This window comes from Dendrobates tinctorius, unplaced genomic scaffold (genome assembly GCF_039654945.1).
Source record: "Dendrobates tinctorius isolate UK_male_01 unplaced genomic scaffold, ASM3965494v1 ptg000171l, whole genome shotgun sequence".
Lineage (NCBI taxonomy): Eukaryota > Metazoa > Chordata > Amphibia > Anura > Dendrobatidae > Dendrobates > Dendrobates tinctorius.
This window is the reverse complement of record NW_027361838.1, coordinates 2,894,903-2,914,209: the sequence shown is the minus strand read 5'-3', so window position 1 is coordinate 2,914,209 and position 19,307 is coordinate 2,894,903. Positions and strand designations below refer to the sequence as shown.

Here is a 19,307-nt window from a genome sequence, read left to right as displayed (position 1 = left end):
ACAGTTACTGACCAGGGGGTAGGAAGCAAATGACTGTACAGACATTACAGCAGGGGATCACAGCAGATTATTCCTTTGAGGTAAAATATTGTTTAAAAACTGGAGCTGTGGTATGATCAGACCATGTTCCTGCACTGTCAGAGGCAGCCATTACACAGTACACAGCAGGGGCACATTTATAAGATTATCTCAGCACAGGAACATTTTATTTAAACTTTAAACACATCCAATTGTTGAATTTATTATTACAAGATCTATTGATTAAAATGTACTTTTGTTCGTGGTAATTTAAGTAGGTGCGGGAATTCAGGGATTGCAGACCAATGCTGTATAACAATGTTATTTAATTTTTTTAACCCCATAACGACCGCCGATATGCTTTTTAACGGCGGTAATTAAGGGTACTTAAACCACAGCGCAGTGAATTCACGGCGCTGTGGAGTAAGTAAATAGGGCCCCCCAGTGTTGGATTTTCTGGGGTCTCGGCTGCAGGGGGTAGTCGAGACCCCAGAGAACATGAATTGGGTCGTTTTTTGCCGACCCTGCTTTTGCGATCGCCATTATTAACACTATAACGGCGACCGCAGAAAAAACAAAGCAGCGATTTTGCATTTAATTTCTTTTTCCTCTGATGTGATCGCACATCAGAGGAGAGAGAAAGAGGGTCCCCGATCCCCCCTCCGGTACCTCTACGTGGTACAGGGTCCCCTCCCGGTGGTCCTGTGTCCCGCCGGCGTCCTCCAGTGGGCGCCGCCATCTTGGATCCGGAGAAAATGGCGGGCGCATGCGCAGTGTGCCCGCCGGGAATTTGCAGGCTCCGGCTGGCAGATTCCATTCATTCATTGATCACTATGATAAACTATCATAGTGATCAAAATAAAAAAAACAGTACATAACCCCCCTTAGTTAGGCCAACATAAGAAAATACAGAAAATATTTTTTTTTTCAGTTTTCCATTAGGGCTAGGGCTAGGGGCAGGGGTAGGGCGAGGGTTGGGGTTGGGGCTAGGGGCAGGGCTAGGGTTAGTGCGGGTTGGGGTTGGGATTAGGGTTAGTGCGGGTTGGGGTTGGGATTAGGGTTAGTGCGGGTTGGGGTTGGGATTAGGGTTGGGGTTGGAGTAAGAATTGAGGGATTTCCACTATTTACCAACTTTGGGGGTCTAAAAATTGGTCTAAAAAATCACTCTTGTGGAAATAAGACTATTTATTTTCACGGCTCTACGTTTTAAACTTCTATGGAGCACTTGAAGGTTCAAAGGGCTCACCACACATCTAGATAAGTTCCTTAATGGGTCTAGTTTCCAAAATGGGGTCACTTGTTGGGGGTTTCCACTGTTTAGGCCCATCAGGGGCTCTGCAAACGCAACATGATGCCCGCAGACCATTCCATCAAAGTCTGCATTCCAAAATGGCACTCCTTCCCTTCCAAGCTCTCCCATGCACCCAAACAGTGGTTCCCCCCCCACATATGGGGTATCCGTGTACTCAGGACAAATCGCACAACATCTGTGGGGGTATGATTTCTCCTGTTACCCTTGTAAAAATAAAAATTTGGGGGTGAAAAGATCATTTTTGTGGTAAAAGATGGATTTTTTATTTTCACGTCTCTACGTTATAATCTTCTGTGAAGCACATGAAGGTTCAAAGTGCTCACCACACATCTAGATAAGTTCCTTAAGGGGTCTAGTTTCCAAAATGGGGTCACTTATTGGAGGTTTCCACTGTTTAGGCACATTAAGGGCTCTCCGAACGCAACATGGCATCTAATCTCAATTTCAGCCAATTCTGCGATGAAAAAGTCAAACGGCGCTCCATCCCTTGCTAGCTCTGCCGTGTGCTGAAAAAGTGGTTTATCCCCACATATGGGGTATCGGCGTATTCAGGAGAAATTTTACAACAAAAGTTGTGGTTGATTTTCTCTTTTAACACTTGAGAAAATAAAAAAAATTGGTTCTGAAGTAAATTTTTTGCAAAAAAGTTAAATGTTAATTTTTTTCTTCCACATTGCTTTAGTTCCTGTGAAGCACGTAAAGGGTTAATAAAGTTCTTGAATGTGGTTTTCAGCACCTTGAGGGGTCTAGTTTTTAGAATGGTGCCACTTTTGGGTATTTTCTGTCATGTACACCCCTCAAAATGACTTTAAATATGATGTGGTCCCTAAAAAAAAAAAAAAAAAAATGGTTTTGTAAATTTTGTTGTAAAAATGAGAAATCGCTGGTCAACTTTTAACCCTTCTATAACTTCCTAACAAAAAAAAATTTTGCTTCCAAAATTGTGCTGATGTAAAGTGGACATGTGGGAAATGTTATTTATTAAGAAATGTGTGACACATCTCTCTGATTTAAGGGCATAAAACTTTAAAGTTTTAAAATTGCAAAATTTTCAAAATTTTCGCCATATTTCCGTTTTATTTCATAAATAAACACAAGACTTATCGAAGAAATTTTACCACTATCGTGAAGTACAATATGTCATGTAAAAACAATCTCAGAATCAGCGGGATCCATTAAAGCATTCCAGAGTTATAACCTCATAAAGTGACAGTGGTCAGAATTGTAAAAATTGGCCTGGTCATTAAGCTGCAAACTGACTCCGTCACTAAGGGGTTAAAAAAAGGGATGAAAATGATCTCCTCGCAAGGAGTTAATAAACAATAAACAATCAAGGGAAGTTAAAGGTTAACGTGACAGTCTGATATTTAAACGACAGTTATCATGGTCTTCTCTGGTCCTCATCCAGATACAGTCTGATGGGAGTTGGAGCACCGGCCATGGTGGTGTCCTCAGATGGCTCCCAACAAATCACAGTCCAGCTTCTAGCGGCAATGGACGGTCACCGGTTTTGCTTGCTGAGCCCATAGTCTATAAATCTGTGCAGCCGAAGTGGGGGTCGCTGCAGAAGTCTCTGTCCAGCACGGGTGCTGCTGGGCGTCTATCAGCAATGGGAAACGCTACTCAGGGTCTTGCACCTGGCCTCTGCTCCTCCGCGTGAGCACTGCACTCTGCTTACCTGGGCATGCGGTGCTCTTCACACTCACTGACTTACTGGAGCGTTTGCGCAAGTTTTGCTAGGGCACGGCTCTGCGCTGCCTCTCGCTGCTGAGAACGCCACACACCTTCCTCCGCTCTCCCTGCTGGCGGGAAATGGAGTTCTTTCCGCTGCTTCCTGCTCACTGCCTGGCTTAGCCACGCCCCCTCTCCCCGGGTCATGAGACCTGTCCAATTCCCCAATCCTTCCCATCGGCAACACTGGACGCAGCATCTACAGTTCCAGACCCAGCATGACTCAGTTACCCACAGCCCGGTCTTCTTCCTTAAAGTACAACCCCCTTTACGCTCAATAGACCATAAATGGGTATGGAAATCACATTTGAATTGCTCTTTAATTTTCTGCATATCTTCTGCTTGTTGCTGGCACTAGAGTATGGGTTGGTGAGTAAAACTTTTGAATTTTAGACAGTGGAAGCCTGTCTAAAATTTAAAAAAGAAAAATTAACTTGACATGCAGACTTTTCTCCTTGTGAATTGCCCTCCCAGGCTTCTGCTTTGTACCCAATCCGCTGTTTAACTGTGTGATCTCCCTCTGGTTTCTTGTTGGCGGGTAGCCTTTTTAGAGTCTCCCTCTTTTGACTGAAAAAATGTCACCTTTTCCTCCTACGTTTGCCATAATAATGGAACGCTGGGATAGACCGTTCCTAGTTGAGTGGCTGCATCTCAGGACTTGGCTATAATAATGGGATGATTAGTAATGCCACTAAGACTCATGCATCCTTCCGTAGTGTTATAGGGGCAAATCCAAATGACGGGTTCCCTTTAGCAAGGACCTAAATTTGGACATATATGTAATTAACTGAAAGAGTATGCCATTATGGGAATTTAGAAAACAAGTATTACCTTCCACGATTAGTCTTGAAGAGGTATTCCCCTCCCAGGAATATATTGCATGTCCACAGTAAATGTTGTAAATGTACATTAGAAACTGATCTTGCTACCGTAACGAGCATCTGTCTTGAGAATGAGGCCCCTTCTAACACCACTGTGGCAATGGAGCCATGGCCAAGCAAGCACCCCTGTGTAGAAAAACTTACAAATATTGAAAAGGATAATGAATTAAATTGGTATCCAAGTAAAGAATGTAGAGGTATTTTGTATATATTTGATCAATTCTGTTGTCTTTGTTTTCATGTATTATCTTCATTTTCCACAAGGTGGCACATCATTTTCAAGGCTCTCTGAAACAGGGAAACATCTGTTTTTCACGAGTAGAACACGCGCCCATTGCAGACCCTGGTGCTGTTCACATGTTCCACAATGAAATTCCTGACACTTGTCCGGTATTTCATCTGAGATGCTGATTAAAAGTCAGTCGTTATTCTTCGGTTCCATGAAAGCTATAGACTGCACACGTGCTGTCCATTTCTATTATTGCAGTGGGAAGGACGAGCTTTGCAAGTTTAACTTTTTTTTTTTTTTTTTTGTGTGCATGGGAGGAAATCACTAATGAAACATTGTCATCAGTGTGACAGATTTTCCATCAATCAGACCGTCTGAATGACGCCTAATTAGCAGATTTTCTCGAGGCTGCAGGCAAAATGCTTATGCAATTAGCGCGAACGCGACAACTAGATTATTTTCTTCTGAAGTGTTATTTGACTTTTTTATATTTTAATGTCACTTATCCATAAGCAAGCTTTAATAATTGTTCACACCAAGTGTATATGTGCATTTTCTTTTTCTCACTAAATTTATAAACGGTGAAATATATTGCAACATGTAGTTGTGTTAATGAATAGGTATAATTATTTATTTTACTCATTTATGTAGCGCCATTAATTCCACAGCGCTTTACAGACATATATAATATAATATAATATATTATATTAAAATATATGTGTATATATATGTATGTATGTATATGTGTGTGTGTGTGTGTGTGTGTGTGTATATATATATATATATATATACACACACACACACATTGTGTGTGTGTGTATATATATATATATATATATATATATATACACACATATACATATATATATATATATATATATATATATATATATGCATACACACAGATATACAATATATCCCTAACATATATTGTATTTTTTTTACTGCAGCTTTCTTATTTGCTTGTTTTTTTTCAATGGCTCGTTGCAGTCTGTTTAGTTTAACTGTGACTTGCCCTATCTTTTTTTTTTTTTATTGCTTATCCCCATATCTATAAAGGAAAACTAAATACTGAGTACCACCTTGTGCACCATATCTTTTAGTGTGAATGTGTCCTTGGGAGAGAACCGTGTTATGCCTATTAAAAATACTTCCTTTGTTTTATTATGTCTGATGAGCCTTTATCTCATTGTGTTATCAGCTGCACAACGAACACAGGAAAGAAAACTGGAAGAAATACTTCTGGGAGCCGCTAGAGAAGGAGATCTTGCAAAATTATCTGCACTAGTAAGTTGTGTAGTCAGACCACATAACGGTTCTTACTACCCCCCTGTGTCTTATTTTTATTTTTTTTACAGTTGATCAGGTTTTGCTGTACTAATTATTGACTGGTATCAACTAATGCAACATGAATAAAATTACATGTAATGCCTGGTTATTTTGAAGTTTAATAGAGAGCAGTCCTTCTTTGCCATGTGCGATCTTGGAAGTAATCTTAAAAGCATCCAATAAGTTGACAAGCCAGAGCTGGTATGTCACTCTCCACAAGGAGAAACCTTACCACTTAGACCTCAGTCCAGAGCCTCTCACCTAGCCAAATCAGTTCTCATACTTTGCACTGACGAGGGCCAATAGCCCAAAACACGGTGTCTGCAAATTGAGATTCTGATTTGGCTTTTATCCCAAGTCATATTACAAGACTCGTTAAAGGGTCCATTGTGACTTGTAGGATCGCTACTACCAACAGGTGGCGCTATAGAGGTAAAGTCCTCATCCTCTCTGAAGAGGCAATTTGCATATGATCACAACTGCCAATATATTTGATGCGTGCACTTACGTTAGTTACTTTTATGTAGATGCACTAGGAATTGCACCATGGTTCAGCAACTCCATTGGAGGCTTCCATCTAAACACATGAAAAAAATGAATTGAGTCTCTCCACAGACAAAGCCTTTAACTTAAAGGGTTGGTCCGAAGGCAAATTAATTTTGCTACAAGCTCCCTATCTATTTAGTCCCATAATCTAAGCTATTTTCTAATATACTTGCTTTGAATATTTATTTTTCTTAACTACACTAACAGCTAGTGCATCTTTTAATTTCTATTTCCGGTCTGATGACGATTCATTTGAGTATCACTTGTGCATGCTGGGATACTCGAACGCAGCTTCATCAGGGGCAGAGGCTGCAGTCCTTTCCGCAGCCCCTGTCCCCTCCCTGAAACAAAGCGTCATCCGTGACACTAGTTTCATAGACTTTGCTGTCTCTGTGATGTCTTTCCCTGGGCACAGTGTCGTTTGCCAATGGGCACAGCGTCATCTCCCCCCCGGTTTCTTAGGAAAGAGTAATAAGCCAGCAACAGCACGGTGTCACTATATGCGGCAGAGACCAGTGATGTCATCTGAGGGTGCATCACTAGTCTCCTGCACGCTGGGTGTAGTGACACTGCTCTGTTGCCAGCACATTGCTGTAGATAAGATAACAAGAGTGCACAGGGAAGACAGCGTAGGGATGGAGTAGGGACAGAGCTGTGCACACTGTCCATCATGATCCCAAAAAAGGCTTAATCAAAAAAGTTCATCCATAATCAATGAATACCCCAAAACAAAAATGGACCAAAGATCAAATTATAGAAAAATATTCAAATTTTATTGATAAAAAAATAACATTTAACTAAAACAATTTATTAGGAACCTTAAGAACAAGGGAATTAACGACACCTAGATACCACATCCAAGCCAGCTGGTATACTTAATCATAAATTTGATCACAGCACAGTATATAGACCCATAAATGAAATCCTGAAGGCAAAGAGGAAAAAGAGGGCAAGAGAAAGACCCTGATCATTGAAGCCTATGAGTACATATAAGGAAGCATAACTGTCTCTCCTCATTAAAGATTAAGATACTTATATAAAGTGCAAATGCAATAAACGTGGTCAAAAAACAGACCTACTGAAAAAAGCCTTGGTATGTAAAAAACAAATGGAGAGGTTCCTGAATAGAAAATGTGCACTTGTGAATCCATTACCTAATATAGAGCAATAACGGAGTCAAAATGAATCCAAAGATCGTGACCAGCCATATAAAAATGACAGAAACCAACCTTTTTTTTTTTTAATGCGTTTATTAAACCATAAATAGCTATACAATACACACACTGGTATATGATGCTGAGCTTGATACAAAATATATGCTTCATATAACATGAAAATGTAAAGCAAAATGTGTGCGTCAGTTGTATACAAATAAAGCAAAACATAATGCTAATTAAATCACAATAGCTTTGTGTTATTCCAGTGATGAAATCTACCTAGCTTCTAAACCATACCTACACCTACAAGGACCTAAACTATTCCGCAGCCTTCCACATAATTAGTTATTATGTGACATCTCTACTTTACAAAGTGAGATGAGAGGAATTCCACCTCTCCCAAATCTTTTCAAATTTACCCGGGCACCCTCTGTTTTGATATAAGGTACGTTTATATGGGATAATCGAATTCACCAAATTGATCCAGGACCCGAGAGAAGGAGATGAACTTCCCATCCACCGTAATGCCAGTACCTTTCGCGCCATAAAAAGTGTCTCCCGTAGAAAAATCCCAGCATATTGACCCCATGTCTCCTCATCCCATACTCCAAATAGACAGACCAGTGGTTCAAGGGCAACAGGGATTTGTACCAAAGATGTCAATAGTGATGTCACCTTCCTCCAATATTGTGCAATGATAGGACAGCACCAGATCATATGGATAAAGTCTGCATCTATTAAGTTACATCTCAAACATTCCGATGATTGGTATCGGCCCATCTTAAAGAGTCGAGTTGGAGTCAAATATGATTGATTTATAATATATAACTGTATCATCCTGTTATTGGCAGACGGAGATACCCAGATTGGTGACTCCAGGATTTCTTCTCACTCCTCTCCCTGTGTATGTGGGGTGAGCCTCTCCCATTTCTTCTTAACGGAATCTAAGGTAGACTCCGTCCCCACTGACAGCATATATGTATATAGAGAGGAGATGAGACCTTGGGAGCCTTGTGATTTAAGGATCCCTATCAAGGGTAGAGACGAAATAGCATTATTCATACCTATACATCTCATGTGCGATAGAAAAGCTGACCTTAGTTGTAAATAACGAAAAAACTGGGCTCTCGGGACATTGCGATTAACTTCTAATTGTTCAAAGGACATCAAAGTTCCATGATCATATAGATCACCTATCATAGAGACACTATACTTGGCCCAAAACTCGACAGATGGATGTTCAAGTAGTGCCGGGAGGTAGCCATTGTTCTATAGGGGCATTTCAGCTTTAATATCCCCAAATCCAACCACCCTTTTAATCTGTCTCCATATTGATCGTGCCAGCCGAAGCAGGGGTAGCAGTCGCGAGACATTTATTTTCCTCATTTCCAAAAAACCCAGTGGGCAGCTAATTTGTGCAGCATGTAGTAGATGATTTTCAGAATTAGGGAGGTGACCTCCAGGCATCCATGTACTTATGGCTTTGGCCTGTCCAGCCAGATAATACAGGAAGAAATCTGGTAACGCTGCCCCTCCTCCCCTCTTGGGTCTCTGTAGAGTGGATAGTTTAAGTTTAGGCCTGGTTTTCCCCCATATAAAGGATGTGATCTGGGAATTCAGATTAGCGAAAAAGGATCTGGGCACCACCACAGCATTATGTTGGAGAAAATAGCTAAGCTTGGGGAGTAATATCATTTTAATTAAATTAATACGTCCGGCTACAGACAGTGGGAAGTTTACCCCAGATCGCAAATTTTGCCTTTGACCGTCTTCAGCAATGGATGTATATTAAGTTGCAAATCAAATTTACTACCCTGAGAAATATGGACACCCAGATATTTAAAACTGGTTACAATGGGCAGTAAGGAGAGAGTCTCAAGTCGTGGCATTGGAGCATGGGAAAGAGGCATCAAGGCAGATTTCTCCCAATTTATATATAGGCCAGAATATTTACTGAATTTATTTATAGTAGTGATCACTCCTGTCAGAGTTTCCTCCGCTTTCTCCATAAATATCACCATATCGTCAGCATATAGGCCTATGGTGTCTGTCCGACCCGCTATTTCTATACCAGCAATACCAGGGGAAGATCTTGTACGAATTGCCAGTGCCTCGATAGTAAGAGCAAAAAGGGCTGGGGAAAGGGGACACCCCTGACGAGTTCCCCTATGCAATGAAAATGGCTCAGATATGGAATTATTTACAATGACCCGGGCCTTAGGCTTCATGTATAAAACACTGACCCATTTTTGGAATCTATCACAGAATCCATACCTCTGCAGACATGCACGGAGAAAAGGCCATTCAAGAGAGTCAAAGGCCTTGGCCGCATCAAGCGATGCCAATGCCCATTCATTATTTGGTACCAGAGAACTATATTGGACCACTGACTGGACTCGTCTAATATTGATGGAGGTGCTCTTACCAGGCATAAAACCAGTTTGGTCCGAGTGTATGAGATCTAATATGACTGAGTTCACCCTTTTGGCCAAAATTTTTGTAAAAATCTTATAATCCACATTTACTAATGATATGGGCCGATAAGATCCACAATCTAAAGGGTCCTTCCTCTCCTTTTTAAGAACTATTATATTAGCCTCATAAAAGGATTCCGGCATGCATCCCCCCTCCCAAATCCCACGAAACACCGTCAACAAAAGGGGCGCCAGTATCTCCTGGTATTTTCTATATAGTTCGACAGGAAATCCATCCGGGCCAGGGGCCTTCCCAGAGGCCACATCTTTTATGACCTCCTCCACTTCCTATAGAGTAAACTCAGCATCCATAAAGGCCCGCTGGGAAGGACTCAGTGTGGGAAACTCTATATCTGACAGATAATTTAGACACCCTGGGCCATCAACATCAGTCTTAGAATTATATAATGAACCATAATAATCAGAAAAGCACTTCAGTATTTCCTCAGTTGAGGAAACCAAAGTACCATCCAAATTGCGAATCTGTAAGATTGTGTTAGTTGTATTATGCTGTTGCACTAAGTAAGCCAAAAATTTGCTTGCCTGATTCCCCATCTCAAAATAAGATTGTCGGGCAAAAAATAATTTACGTTTCGTTTGTGTCAATATATTGAGTATATAACCTTTGAGCAGTCAACCACTCCACCCTATTTCTGTTAATTTGATCAGATACCGGTATATAGGCTGCCTCCGAATCTTTCAGACGTCGCTCCATCTCGCCATCCTCCTCCGATGTCACCCGTTTAATGTAAGAAATCGTAGAGGATAAACAACCCCTTAGATAAGCTTTAAGAGCATCCCAAAATAAATAAATATTTCGGGGTTCAGGGTGGGACGAGACGAAGCAACGTAACTGATCTATCGTTCTATCGAGCGATGTTAACTTCAGCCAAAAAGGGTTCAATTTCCATGTTATCCTATTGGTCGATGGCCCGTATTTAAGTTTAAGAACAACCGGGTTATGATCTGAAATCCCCCCTACTTCCATGTTCAACATCATCTACCCATATCGCTAGGCTGCTGGATCCAAACATGTAGTCTATGCGAGACAGAGAGCGTTTAGTGGTGGAATGGCAAGTATACTTCCTCGCCTCAGGATGGCGCATTCTCCATAGATCCAGCCACCCGCTTCCCGCCATAAATTGTGACAGCTGGGATGCAACTGGGGGGGGGTCCCACTCTGTACTCCATCGCCTAGTCTCAATTTATCAAGATGACTATTCATGACCAAATTAAAATCTCCCATACAAATGACGTGTGCATCTGGGTAATTCAGGGTGAAACTCAATAATTGACATATTAGTCGGGGGGGTTGTAGGATACACAGAATAACATATTTCTGAGAGTTGATCAGCGCATGTACAAACACAAACCGTCCCTCAGGATCTTTCCGGGCCTCCCTGGTCTCCCACTGAACATCCCTATGAACTGTGAAACTCCCCTTGAATAGCTGGTGTGAAAAGCATGTATAAACCATTGCACTCACGGTTTCTGCACCCACCGAACCGTATCCCTAGTCAGATGCGTCTCAACCAGAGCCACAATGTGAGGGCGATAGTGTCTAATTTGTAAAACACCTTTAGTTTTCTTTCGAGGGGTTTTGATGCCTCTTGCATTCCAAGTCATACAAATCAACTCAGAACCCATTCCCGTCCATCTGGATATGTTGCATAATGGTGCCCGAACAGAATGCAGAGATCTCGCCTAGAGAACAAAACTGGCGTCTGCTGCGGCATTTACCTAAATAACTGTAAGAACTAAAACCTTTGAAAAAGAAAAAACAAAACAAGAACCTAGCAATATAGGAGCACAGTCTCACGCCCCCATCAAAGAATAAACAAGGGGATGCCATCACTGAACACAGTGTCCGGTATTGATAACTGGATACTCGCTGAGAGAGCTCCAATTAGACCCTTAATTGAAAGGATCCAGAGTAACAGCCGCCACATCAGGATTCCTTCGCAGGGGATCCCCTATGGGACCGCAGCCATTCAGTCGCCTCCACTGGATCTGTGAAAAACACAGAGGCACCTTCATGAACAACCTGAAGTCGGGCCGGATATATCATCGAGTATACAATGTTCCTGTCCCTGAGCCGTTTCTTGACCTCGATGAATTGTGCCCGCTGCTTCTGCAATTCCATGGAAAAGTCCAGAAAGATAGAGATGACATCCTTATTGAACTTGATAGGACTTTTTAGTCGTGCAAGATGCAGAATGGTATCTCTGTCCTTACAATTGAGCAGGCGTGCCAGGAAAGGTCGAGGCGGGGCCCCCGGAGGCAGGGATTTTGTAGGGACCCTATGAGCTCTTTCAATAGCGAACATTGAGGAGAATTCATCTCCCAGGAGGTCTTAAGCAAATCTTCCAGAAACTTCAGAATGCTGACCTTCCGAGCGCTCAGGCAGACCAATGATGCTGATATTATTCTGGCGCTTTCTGTTCTTCAAGTCATCCGCCTTCTGCTTCCAAGCATTCATGGAGCCTGCCACTTTTGTTAATTTAGCCTCCATATCTGTAATGGAATCCTCTACCCTGGACACCCTCGTCTCCACCTCCGTAATGCGTCCCTTCATGGCCTGCATATCCTGACGAAGTCTCCCCACCTCCGTGTAAATATCCTCAATTTTCTCTGTCAGGGATGTCCTGGTTAGAGAAATAGCCTGCATCAACTGCTCAGATGCCTGTTTAAGGGTCAATTCCTCCTGCTCCGTCTCTTCACCCCCAGAAGGGCGATTTTTGCGTTGGACTTGAGGAAGTACTCCTGATAGGTCGTGCACTTTCAGTAGGGTCGGGTCTGACAAACTTTCAGTTTTTCCGCCGCTCCTGACCCCTTAAATCGACTCATAGTTATCTGCAGTGCAGTCCAGTGAAATAGCTAGAAATGTGTGTTTCAGGTATCTTCCACCACAGATGGGGATCACAGCAGGACTAGTAATGGATAGAGTTCAGGCTGCAAAAGGAGGCCACGTTAATTGTGAGGACGGCAACCAGCACTTATTCAGTACAGTTCCTTGTGGCCAGGGGAGGGAGAGGGGGGCCCCACAGAGACAGCAGCAATGGGGGAGGATGTTCAGAGCCTTACTTAGTAATGGTGCCAGCCAGCGCAGTGAGCAATTGATAGAGAGGAGATAACATGCAGGGCCCAATCTTTCAGGGCACTCACCGCGTGTCTCCTCAGGTCTGTCCTCTGATGTCTTCACTGCCCGGGCAGTGGTGCAGTAGTATGGGCCGACGCCGCAGCTCTGTGGCAGAGCCGCTTGTCAAGATGGCCGCCGCCTCGTGGAGGATCAGCCGCCCGCTCCTGTCTCCTCGGCCGCCCGCTCTCAAGTCGCCTCACGTCCTGCTGCGGGGTACCCGGGGGATCCCAACGTCCAGGGGGTCCAGGCAGCGCCAAGCAAGTCACAAAAAAGGGGTCCAGGATCTAGCAGGATATTGAGGAGCTCTCCTAGCCAGCGTCCTCTCTCATTCACGGCATAGCCACGCCCCCATAGAAACCAACCTTGATGGAATGTGGACCCCAACACACGTTTCGCAATTGTGCTTCTTCGGGGGGCGTGCTTCCTTGGGACAACTTCCCACCAAGTTACCAGCAAATTCGGAGACAAATAATTTCCAGGGCACCAGAGAGAGAATTCTATTCCTTCATTCGTTCATCCAAAATACAATATTAAAGCAACATTTCGGTCAACAAGCGGCGTTTTTTAAGCATAAACAAATGGCAGCACTGTGGACAGAGGACGCAGTAGGGACAGCACTGTGCCCAGGGGAGACGGCGCAGGGACAGCACAGCCCCTAAAACGAGTGTCACTGACTTTGTTTATGGGAGCGGGCTGTGGCAGTCACTGCCCCCTGCTGACGTTTCATGCACTGGTACTAAAATGAATCGTCATCAGACCGGAAATAGAAAGAAAAAAAATACAATGGCAGTTAGTGTAGGTAGGGAACAGTAGGGAATTTTTAAAGCAAGAATATTAGAAAATAGCTTAGATTATAGGACTAAATAGATAGGAAGTTAGCCTTCAAACCTTTGAGTCAGGGTTCAAAATATGAAACTTTTGATACCACTTGACTTTAATTTTTGGTGGTGTGTCGAATAATTAAGTTTGTTTGTTGGCCCCAATAGAATGTTAAACTAATTGTCTCCAAAATACAAATTTTTGTATGTGTTTTGGATTCCATCTGCCTATTTGAAGTCTTGATACCGTTTTGTACAAGTGCTGATCGGTGACGAAGGTGCACTAGGGACCTGAGCTTAGTTGAATATCGATGAATGTGTGTATACTTCTGAATTGTGGTTGCTTCTTCCTCTAGCTAACCAGAGCTAAGCCACCTGACATTAACTGCACCGACCAGATGGGTAACACGCCTCTGCACTGTGCTGCATATAGAGGGATGAAGCAGTGTGCCACCAGACTTCTAAAAAGTGGTGCAGATGTAAACATCAAGAATATAAATGGTAAGTCTTGAAAAATTGGCAGAAGTCTATATATTGGAGTACTGCTTCTTGATGAGGTTTACACTTTTATATTTTGGTCTTTTATGATTGTCATTGATGAGGCACATATCCTGAAGAGACAACTTTTTGCATCATTTGGACATGTATTTAATTATTTCTTTCTTGCAAGCACCTTTATTATAATTCCTTTGAAGGAGTATTAAAGTTGTCTCACTAAAATAAACCTTCACCATATGTCCTACTTTGGCATAGGAAAAACCCCAAAGAGGAGAGTAACTGCAAAAACACAGTTCACCCTATGGTGGATCCAACCTACCCATGTTTTACGGGGTCTGCCGTCCTTTTGAGGGAAAATGGTTTATCGCTATTAAGACTTTATGAAAACAAGGGACTGTTTTTCTGCAAGAACACCTTTTATTCCTTGCGCGACAATTGATAATGTGAAAGTTCTGTCATGTTGATTATAATCACTGGCAATCAGCTGAGCTTCTGCAGTACAGCCAAGACCTGTGCCAGCACCTTGCCTAGTTGGTTAATCCCCTCGCAGCCGCGATTGTGGCAGTTACCGTAAAATGTTATGAAATGAAGGGTAACTCCCTCTTTTTTACTCAATCACAGTTTGCCTAAACCACAGTTATCATCTACATGTATGGCATTTCTGTAGCAAGCAGTGCCCACTTAATAATTTTTGGGGTTCATGTCTCTTAATTACAAGTTGGGCACTAAGCATGCATATTTGTAACTCTCCCTCTGCCACACAAACTTGTGCTTATTTGTGGAAAACAGCTTTGGGGCCAAAATAGTCATGAGACCTGTTAGGCTATGTGCACACGTAGTTTTCGGTGGTGCGGATTTTTCCACGCGGATTTTGGAAAAACCGCAGGTCAAAAAGACCTGCGGTTTAGGCTACGGTTTAGCCCTGCGGTTTCACACCTTTACAATGGAGGAGATGTGAAACCGCAGCAGATTCCGCACAAACAATTGACATGCTGCGGATTGTAACCCGCAGCAAATCTGCCCGGAAAAATCCGCACCATGTGCACAGCGTTTTTGGTTTTACCATTGGAAACAATGGTACTGTACAACGCAGCAGAAACTGCTGCGGACCCGCAGGGCCAGAAATGCTGTGGATCCGCAGCAGAATTCTCACCGTGTGCACATAGCCTTAATGAATTCCCAAAGGGATGTTATTTTTACTATGGGTGTCACATTAGGGGAGGTTTCTGTTCCATCATAGAGGGGCTTTCTCTATCACTTCATTGGGGGACCTAGGAACCATGGGGTGTATGCTGTTGCCACTAGGAGACTGACACTATGCACAAAAAGAGTTAGCTCCTCCTCTGCGGTGTACACCCCACTGACTGGCACTAGGATAATCAGTTTAGCTTAGTGTCAGTAGGAGGTGGACACGGGTCTTTCCTATATCTACCTCAGTGTGCGTCGTTTTTTTCAGGTACCCGGAGGGATACAGTGTGAATAGTCACAACTGTACTCCGACGAAGAGACTGAGTACGGCGTGTACTGCCACCCCGTATCCTCATACCTCTAGTCGGCAGGACCCCAAACCCTAACACAGAAGCGTGTTCAAGTGATCATCGGTCCTGCTTCAGTCTCCCACCCGCTCGCCCACCAGAGCCCGTAGGTTGGAGGAGACGCGGATGTCCCACAATGCAGGAGTTCGAACATCCTATTTTTCCTGGTTAGGGAGGTACTTTTTCCCTTTTCTGCCAGGTGCTGGCGGAGAGAAAAGATAAGACCAAGATTTTTTTTTTTTTTTTTTTTTTTTTTTTTTTTAACAAAGTGTTAGGGGTCTTTTCCCCTTTAATTCTGGCATACCTTTGTGGGTTTTTTTAGGGTCCACCGGCTCTGCTCCCCATGCTCCGGTCGGTCACCAGCTGTTATCTAGGTCCTGGCTTCTCCCGGGCCTAGCTGCAGCGTTGGGCTTTAGGGGTCCTTCCCCTTAATTTCCCAGGTTTTCGGGGGCCCAGACAACCTTTGGCGGCGTTTTTGGGCCCTCCGCGACGCTCTCCCATGCTCCGGCGGCCATCGGCTGTATATCTAGGTCCCAGTTTCACTCGGGCCTATCTACAGCGCTGGGCTCTGCCCTCTTCTTCCTGCTCCTCGGGTAGGCTAATATACCACATGTCGCTCCCTCTCTTCCTCTTCCTGCACCCGATAGGTAGCTCCGCCCACTACTCCCAACCTCAACAGTTTGCCTGCCATCGCCTCCATCTTGCTCTCCGCGACTTGGCGTTTAGCCCCCGCCCATCTTTCGGCTTCATAGAGTGGGACCTCTCCCAGCGCATGCTTTTACATGCTGGTTCCCTGCATCCTCCGTGCGGTCGCCATTTTCCGGCTGGTGGTCCTGGGAGGTGAGTTCTTCCGGCAGGACCTGCTTCTCAGCTTATCTTCACATAGCAGCCTTCACAGCCTGGGGGCTGACTTCAGGACACTGCACTTACTGTGAGTAGCTCTGCGCTGCAGACTGACTCTCCTCTGCATCTTTCTGTCCCCTAACCTTCTGGCACCAGTGGGTCTGTTTTCATCATGCCTAATACTAAAGGACAACGTTCTCGCCCTCCCACCTCCTCCTATTCTTCCACTGCTCTTGTCAGACATTTTGTGTGCTCTTCGTGTAAGTGCAAGCTTCCTTCAGGTCAGTCCTCTCCCCTTTGTCAGGACTGCAGCAGTCCCACCGTACCCACTGCACATGATCCCCCTATCCCAGGGTGGTCTTCCTCTCTGTCACAGTGTGTGGCTGATCTCACCAGGGTGTCGCAGACCCTGGTGTCCGTACTTGATAGGTTACCCCTTCCGACGTCTGTAGTCTGGGTCTTACAACGTAGGCCGCAAGAGATCCAGACAGAAGTGCTGTTCTAGGTCCTCTTCCCGCTCCATCTCGCCCCCGGTCCTTCTCGGCGGTCTGCCTATTTTTGATCCTCCTCTCCCAAGTCTGGCAAGGCATTCTCGGCCGCAACATCACAAGATGATTCGGATCTGGATTCAGACCAAACTTCCAACATGAGGGATATGGTCCAGAGCCTCATTGTTGCGGTCAACCAGAACTTTAGCATCTAGGACACCTCCACGGAGCCTGCAGATCAGGCGGTTTCGTTCAGACGGTCTAAACCACCTTCCAAGGTCTTCGCTGCTCCTCATACAGAATTTGAGGAGGTGCTTGTCATGGAAACGGAGAATCCAACCAGATGCTTTCAGAGAGGGAAGCGCCTCAGTGTCCTATATCCCTTTTCTCATTAGCTCACCGCCAACTGGACAGCTTCTCCAACCGTGGACCCGCCAGTGTCTACCAACACAGTCCTCCCGCTTACTAGTGGAGCATCTCTTAAGGATTCTAACTACAAGATTATAGAATCCTTTGCAAAGTCTGCTTTCGAAGTGGCCACTTCTACATTATGTCCGGCCTTTGCTTCCACTTGGGTTTCAAAGTCTGCAGCCAAATGGGCCAACAACTTCGTCAAGGCATTCTGACTGGAGCTCAACCGGAGCACTTGGCTGACCTCGCAGACAAGGTTTCTCATGCAGGGAAATATTTGGTCTCTGCTTTCCTGGATGCCAAGTCTTGCGCAGCTCAGGCGTCCAGCAAAGTCGTGGCTATCCAGCAGACTATTTGGCTTAAGACCTGGAAGGTGGACTTGTCGTCAAAGTCCCTTACCAGCCTGCCTTTTCAGGGATCACGTCTTTTTGGCTCCATGTTGGTCCAAATTATTCTAAATTATTAAGGAAGCCACGGGGGGCACAAGTTCCCTTCCTCAGGCCAAACCTTGCCGGCCTCCTCTGAAGCAGCAGTGTCGGCCTTTTCATCCCTTTCGTTGTTTCGTGGTGACAGAGACCCTTTCTCACCAGCGGAGGCCGCAGGCTCGCCAGGATAGGAAGGTTTCCTTTAAGCCCACCCCTTCCTGGCGCTCCTGCAACATCCAAGGTAGATCCGCCAGGCCTAGATCTGGCAGGTCTTCCTCAGCATGACTTTCCGAGACTCCTGCATATCTCCCATGCTGGGCGGTCGTCTCCTTTTCTTCGGAGACGTTTGGCTTGTCGCGGTGTAGGGCGCTTGGGTTAGGGAGGTTGTATCCTCAGGATACAAAATAAAATTCGTTTGCGGCCCCGAGATCGGTTCTTCTAATCCCGTCCTCCAAGAGATCCTTTTCTGGTCCCGGGTTTCTTGGCATCCATCGCCTCTTTTCTCTGTTCGGGGGTAACCGTTTCCGTCCCAGACAGAGAACGTTTCATAGGTTTCTACTCAAACCTGTTCGTGGTGCCGAAGAAAGACTGCGCGGTTCGGCCAATCCTGGATATCAAGTTACTGAACAAAAGAGTCCGCCTGTGACATTTCAGGATGGAGTCCCTTTGGTCAGTCGTCTCTTCCATGGAGGCACAGGAATTCCTGTGTTCCATAGACATTCAAGACGTAGAGTATATCTTCATGTTCCTATTTTCCCAGGGCATCAGAGATTCCTCTGTTTTGCGGTACATCAGGACCATTTCCAGTTTGTTGCCTTGCCGTTCGGCCTCGCAGCTGCTCCCAGGGCTTTCACAAAAAACATGGCGGGATTGATGAACATTTAGGAGGATCAGAGGTCTAGTGCTCCTCCCGAACCTCGACGACATCCTCATCAAGGCTCCATCCTTTTCTCAGGTCCAATAAAGCCTGGCCATCATTAACGACACCCTGTCCCATTTTGGGTGGCTTGTCAACAAGAAGTCCTGCCTTGTTCCGACTAAGCGCCTCGTTTTTCTAGGCATGCTGTTGGACACCTGTCAGGCAAGGGTTTTCCACCCCGAAGAGAAAAAAGCAATCCTTCAGCGGGGGAGTTCGCTCTCTGCAAGGCCCTCAGCTTCCTTCCTTCTGTTCAGCCATGAAGGTCCTAGGTAGGATGGCGGCAGCGTCTGAAGCGATTCCTTTTGCCCAATTTCATTCAAGACAACTTCAGCAGACCATCCTCTCACAGTGGGACAGGTCTGTTCTTTAACTGGATCGTCCATTTCAGCTCTCCTCCCGAGTCAAATGGTCCCTCAATTGATGGTTTACATACCCCCTCATTTTCCAGGGCCAGTCCTTCCTGCCCGTCCACTGGCAGGTGGTGATGACGGACTCCTGCCTTCTCTGCTGGGGTGCTGTATTTCGCCATCTGACTGTCCAGGAACGTTGGTCAG

The 19,307-nt window shown here is 44.7% G+C and overlaps 1 protein-coding gene across 2 annotated transcripts in view; it reads left to right on the top strand.

Annotated features, from left to right (window-relative positions):
* OSBPL1A (oxysterol binding protein like 1A) overlaps positions 1-19,307 on the top strand; it is a 249,901-nt gene that overhangs the window by 66,145 nt on the left and 164,449 nt on the right. For both annotated transcript variants that reach the window (XM_073550826.1, XM_073550827.1), the window contains 2 exons: positions 5,373-5,458; positions 13,991-14,135. In XM_073550826.1, the coding sequence (XP_073406927.1) occupies positions 5,373-5,458; positions 13,991-14,135 (231 nt within the window). The remainder of the gene's footprint in view (positions 1-5,372; positions 5,459-13,990; positions 14,136-19,307) is intronic.